Here is a 6,643-nt window from a genome sequence, read left to right on the forward strand (position 1 = left end):
TAGAGAGAGAGAGAGAGAGAGAGAGATAGAAGTCAAGAGTAGCCCTTCTAGATTGGCAATACAGAAGGAATAAATGAAAAAGACTTCATCTAACCATCAACCTCTCATAATTTCACTGTGAACCACTTGGTTATATTGGAACTTCTGAGATCCATATCACCAGAACCATCGCTCTCATAACAGTGTGCTGTTAGGACAGTGTGATGTAGGAGTTCATGTGTAAGGGTATTCTGTTGTAGAGTTACTCAGTCATTCAACAAACATTACTGAGATGCTAGATTGCATCAAGCACTGACTCCATTGTGAGGTTTAGAAAAATAAAAGAAATAAATGAAACAATCGCCTGCATAGAGTTTGTGTCCTAGTGGAGAAGATAACCTAAGTAGTTTGTCCGATAGCAATAAATGATAAGAAGGAAAAATAAAACAAGAGAGGGAAAATAAGTGTAAGAGGAGTTGCAGTTTTAGACTGCATGGCCAAAGAATGCTTCATTAAGATGACCTATGAAGAAAGATCTGAAACTGTCGAAGGAGTGTGGAAATCTGGAAAAAGAATAGTACAGTCTTAAGGCAGGAGCATCCCTAGCTCGTTGGAAGAGCAATGTGAACCAAGAATGTGAGAGAAAGAATAACTACAGTGTTGTTTTGAGCAACTAGAAGGTTTGAGGCAAGTTTGGTAGGGAAAATTTGGAGCTACAATTTGGACTTAATATGTGCTAGTTGCCTGTCAGAGATTCAGATTGGAGGTAATGAATAGTAATTGTAAATAGCATCTTGTTAATCCAATACAGAGGTGAAGTATTGGTTGGAAGCAGAAGTTTGGGGATAATCAATAGATAAATGCCAGGAGACTAAATAGGCTACCTATGAAGCAAGAATAGTTGAAAAGCGGCCGGGGATTTAGCTCAGTGGTGCCACTGCCTGCATCGCAAGCACAAGCCAGAGTACTATATCTGGTACCGAAAAAAAAAAGAAAAAAAGAGAGAGAGAATAGTTGAAAAGAGTAAAACTCCAGTGAATCCTGGCATACACCAACTTTGCAAGATGAGGGAAAGACTCAAAAAGATAAGAGAGTCTGGACAATAGTACGTTCTAGAAAGGAAAAGAAGTAGATGACAGTTCTGGAGACAAAGGGTAGATAAAGTGATTAACTCTTTCAAGGAGTTTCCTCCAATGGAAGGAGATAAGTAGACTGGGAATTGGAGGGCAACACAGGTTAAAGGAAGGTGCTTGGTTGTAGAAAAAATGTTTTCCACTGACGAGAATGATCTAGCAGGGAAGAAGATACAGAAGAGAGAAGAATTGAAGGAATGTCTGATAGAGAGAAGGTGATTAGATCAAGTATACAATAGCGGAGCTGACTTAGAAGCAAAGGCACTTTATTTTAATTCATGGTGCAAGAGAGAAGGTGTCACAGATAAGAGTAGGTGGGCAGATATGCTGATGGGAGATGATGGAAATTTTTTTGTTTTTGCTTCAGTTTTCTCAGTTAAATAAGAAACAGACAGGAAGATTGGAAGAAGGTTCTGGAAGTTTGGAAAGAGAACAAAGTATGAATTGTGAAGTTATGACAGCGAAATCTAGGATAGTTAGTGGGTAGTGGGCATTAAGTACCCACCTAAACTTAGTTGGCATGGATTTAACGTGAGCCCAGACACCCAGCATGGTAACATTTCTGGCTCTGCTATTGCAGGCAGGAATTAGGCAACAAAACAGACTGACAGACACCTTGGCATGCTAATAGTTTATTAGATAAGTTATATTCCATTGTATTATTCTTATTTTTCAGGTGGTTAAACGGCTTCAATTGGGAGGGACTGAAAGCACGGAATCTCCTCTCACCTTTACGAAGAGAGGTATGGTATTTATGGTATTCACTGTAATAACTTCTTCCTTTGTTTTGGGGATTTGTTTCATAAGCCAGTTGTAAGGGTGAGTGTACGTGTGTTTCTTAGTTACTTTCCTCACTGCTGAGACAAAATGCCCAGCACCCACAAGTTAGGGGAGGAAAAGTTTATTTAGCTCACAATTTGTAGAGGTTTCGGTCCATGATCAACTGGCTCCAAGACAGGGTGATGTGGCAGAGGGGCATCACAAAGGAAAAACAGTTCATTGCAGACAAAAGACAACAAAAGCAGTAAGCTACCAGGGACCAGAAGCAAGCAAGGACCCTTCATCTGTCCCTTTTATCTTATCCAGGCTACCCATCCTTAAGGCGGGTAGGGTAGCAGTCACACCCTTAAACCTAGCATCACCCTGTGAGTCAATTCCATCATCTCATCCTTGATCGCAGCATCAGACACCCTAGTCAGTCACCTCCAAAAAGCTCCACGTATGACCCCATGAGGCTTTGAGGGGACAGCTAAATACAAGCTGTAACAGTGTACTTGTGTGTGTGTGTGCACAAGTGTGTGCGTGCATGTGTGCATAGCAGATTTTATGTGGTTTTAAAAATAGGACTTCAAAAAATTAAGTGAAAATTTCATAGTAATTGTGATTTTAGGGACCAAATAGTGTTGCCTCTTTGGTGATCTATGGCTCACTCTCTGGAACTAATCTCCTACCAGTGCCACCTAAATCCCAAGGTAGTCAGTGTTGGCCAACCTGACAAATGAAGTATCGTTTATTAATTACTTTTAGAAATCTGTAATATCTTTGTGCCACCTGACACTGTATGCTATTAAAATTAATTATAAATGAATCGAGCAAACGTTTGTATTATCAGAAATGATTGTCACATATGCTAAAAAAGAATTCTAAAAACTAAAATTTAATGCACTTAAAGAAGGATCAAAAAGGCTTGTCAAGCATAAAACTATTTTACATCAAGATGAATTTATTGGGAAAATGGGGTGGAAATGGAGGGAAAAAAGGAATGATGCAATGTTTCTATTTTTTAAAAGATTGATGGGAATCAAATCTCAATGGTATTTAGATTACAGTAGATATACTTAAAGGGGTAAAGTAACAGTATTTTATTTTAAAATGTCAATGTTTGCACCACAGTAGAATTCTCCATAACTATTTAAACTTCAGTGAAAACTTCAAGCTACAAATGTGCCAAGAGAGAGGTCTCCACAGTTCCTTCAGAGACAACAACCTCATAAAGTTGGTGGAGTGATGACCGGGGCACTTTCTGAGTCATTCTCCCCGAGTCAGCCGATGCTTGGCTGTGTCCAGAGCTCCCTCTGGGGTTCGTGGGAGACCCCGCCTGTGGTCATCGGTGACTGAGTCGCCTGAACTGCCAAGTAATGGCTCCCCATCCTCCCAGTGTGCACACTGTCATATATCATAAAATGGATTTTTAATGATTTTTTTCACCTGAGCATTCAATTTGGTACTATGTAATTATGCTTGAAAGCAAAGCATTGGAAACTCCCTGATTTGCAAAGTAATTCAGTACCAGAGTTGTTTCATTCTTTCAGAATGATCAGTAACATTTTGAGTTGGCCTCTTCTTTTGGCAATCAGAATATTTTACAGCACTAAATTAGCCACTTTAAAATTTGAAATTGGTGAGACACTTTTACAAAATGGAAAGACAGCCTCTGACAAATTTTGATTTTTTAAATATTTGTTTTAAAAGATTTTTGCTTCAATTAAAAAATAGATAATCCTTTCTGTTACCTTTTCTTCAGGCAGTAGCCCCTCATGCCAGGTACCTCTCACTGAGTGTAATCCGCTGACCAGGTCACTGGGTTGTAAAGAGAAGCTCATGGACATGGAGGCTGACTCAGTAACATTTGACATCTTTTCCTTGTATGTATGCATAAGTAGTTAAGAGTAGGAAACTGGTGTTTAGCTAGAAAAAGTATTGTCCAGGTGCAGTAGCCTGCTTAGTCAACAGCAACCTCAGCTTTGTTTTAATCCTCTCTGAATTAGCTCAGTGGACCCATAGATCACAGCTACTTTGACAAGTATCCTCCCGAAAAGGGAGTGCCTCCGGATGAGCTGTCAGGCTGGGATAAAGACTTCTGATGGAAGAAACGATGCTTTCTGCTGAGACACCACGGAAGACGATAAGGATCAATAATCCAACCCTGGTTTTTTTCTGTCTTCAGAGTATTGTAATATCTTTTGGAAGACCGTTAGCAAAAAGAAATCTCTGCACAAGAGATGGAGGAGAGTGGTATGGATGTGGTTCTGAATTATGTCTCTTTTGGATGCTATGAATTATTCATGTATTCCATTCCATGCTTGTCTCAAATATGAAAGGATAACCCCTTCTTTCCACCATCAGAACCGTTTTTGTTGAAGCAGCATAGTGTTTTTTTGTTTTACTGAAACCTATTTTTCCTTCCCAATCATAGTATTTTCTTTTGAATCCTAACAAGGTTTAACAAGTGTCTTGGTTTCTGAGCAAGTAAATCGTACAAAGTGAAGGAATAGAGTGAATTTTGGAACATTTTCCCAGCGCTCACCAATTCCATGTACACACCGTGTCATCATAACATGGTGGTTTGCAGAAAGCTTTGTAATTCTTAGAAGCTCTTGACTCTCATCTGCTTTTAACCTAGAAACATACTAAAATACTTCTGATATTAGTCTGAGGAAAGGCAGGTTTGAATATTACAGAGTGACACTTCTTCCTAAAACAAATGAACCAATTAATCCAACCAGGTAATTATATTCTAATGGGGACCTTATAAAAAATAAATGAAAAACAATCTTTCTTTCTCCTGTAATTGCTGTGATACCTCAGAAATTTTTTCATAAGCCTTGTTAAAAGTGGGTATAATGTGTGGTTAAAGTGTGGGACTTGAGAAGAATTTATCTTAGGAACTAAAATGTTTCTCTAAGAAAGTAGACAAGATTGGGAAAAAATTTTGAAGACTCTTCCTTCCCTTTAATGATAAGGAGAATAAAATCTATCAAGTATGTGGACTCTGAAACTCTGAAATAATTTTAGCTAATTTTTATTGTTGCCCCCCAAAAAAGTACAGAATGACCCTCATCAATTTTTAATGTATAGCCCATTGGCAAATGTCTATCTGCTGTACTCACTGTAGAATTAATGGCTCATTTTAAAGACAGCTGAATCATGGATATGTTTATAATTTTAACACGTGCCATTGGAGAAGTGGTAAGATTTTCGACATGCACCTGGCGTCTGGCCTCCTCCTGGCAATCTTCCACAGAGTGACTAGAATACTTTTCCATAGTGTTGGAATACTGAAGAACCTGACAGGTCAATGTTTTCATGTGTTGGCCATGGTCACTCAGGAGAGTGACCTCCTTTCAAAATAGATGGGAAGCAGAGCTTTCTCTGTATCTTTAAATCTGACATTAAAAAAATCTAAAATTCTAGCATTATTCAAATTTATGGTTATATTTTTATATGATAATAGTTGATCGAAAAGCAACATCTACTCCTCCACACACATTTTCGCCATTTGGAGAGTCAGCTCTCTGCTTCCTGAAGACTTGAACCAGACAAGTGAGGCTTAACTCAAGAGAGCACATCCTTCATAAATGAGTTTCCACATTCAGAGTCCTTTTGCTGAACCAAAGAGATTTTGTTTCCTGGAGTAGTATTTTTTAAAGATTAAGTTTTGTACATAGAAGAACCATTTTTAATAGGATTGTCATAACCTGCTTAAAGAATTTCTAAACTTTATAAAATATTTTTATTTTCATTTTGTTTGTATGTACTGTATGTTTTCCATGTATATATTTTAACATTACCAGCATTTACAGGTAAGAAATTTATGTATTGGATGGATATTAGAACTGTACAGATGTAATAGCAATGATATTCTCATAGGAGATCAATAGTTATAATTTTTAAAACCCTACGTATATAAAGATGAAAACCAACTTAGAATACTACAGATCTACTGTGTCTGTGATTGGCCACATCATGTGTAATCTCCACATGTGATTTTATTGTTTCCTTAAGAGGATCTTCTAAAGATAAAATACAAATGCTTAACTCATCGTATAATCCCAAGTCCACTGTTTCCTAATGGGGTGACTTTGGGAAAATGATTTACTTTTTGGAGTACCAGCTATCTCACTTGTGGGAAAAGGCACAGTAATACTTTAAAAGCTTGCTTTGACCATTATTTAAAAACATGTGCGGAGAGTCTTTTGTCTAGTGTCTGTGAGCTAATCGATGCTGCATAGGTGGGAGCTGCTGTTACTATTTCTGTCAAAATTAAACAAGCCTTACTGACCATTTAGTACTGAGCCTTATGTATTAGTGGTGTCTGTGTGCATAGTTGTATTACTTAAATCTAGTATCTGTCCTTTCTTTGTCTGCAATCTACAAGATAGATAGTTGATCAAACTTCAGTGTATAAAATGAAGCATTAATCCTCAGCAAAGTGAAATGCATTATTAAGCTACCCTAAATTTTAATTTTTATAAATTGAACACACACAGGGAAATAAATAAAATTATCCCCATCTGTATAAATTCATCATATTCCTAATCATTGTTAACCTTTCTTTTCTAATGTGGAAGATTAATTTTTTGTTCTTGAGCTTCTACCGGTTCAGGACAACTTTTTGTAATTATAGTCTTTTAATATTTTTTCAAAATATTAACATGTCTGGAGGGAAGAGAACATAAGTGAGAGCTTAATAGTAAAAAATGATCTGTGTTTGAATTCTAGCTCTGCCCAGATTTGCATGATTTTGAAGA

General features: G+C 37.4%; 1 protein-coding gene across 3 annotated transcripts in view; it reads left to right on the top strand.

Annotated features, from left to right (window-relative positions):
* Prkg2 (protein kinase cGMP-dependent 2) overlaps positions 1-5,634 on the top strand; it is a 102,071-nt gene extending 96,437 nt beyond the window's left edge. For 2 of the 3 annotated variants that reach the window (XM_010628616.2, XM_033757938.1), the window contains exons 18-19: positions 1,789-1,855; positions 3,881-5,630. In XM_010628616.2, coding sequence (XP_010626918.1) covers positions 1,789-1,855; positions 3,881-3,976 — 163 coding nt within the window. In that variant the 3' untranslated portion in view covers positions 3,977-5,630. Of the gene's footprint in view, positions 1-1,788; positions 1,856-3,880 lie in introns of all 3 variants that reach the window. The other variant, XM_033757939.1, reaches the window with a different exon arrangement.
* The last annotated feature ends 1,009 nt before the right edge of the window (positions 5,635-6,643 follow it).

This window comes from Fukomys damarensis, unplaced genomic scaffold (genome assembly GCF_012274545.1).
Source record: "Fukomys damarensis isolate Sample0158 unplaced genomic scaffold, DMR_v1.0_HiC HiC_scaffold_32, whole genome shotgun sequence".
Lineage (NCBI taxonomy): Eukaryota > Metazoa > Chordata > Mammalia > Rodentia > Bathyergidae > Fukomys > Fukomys damarensis.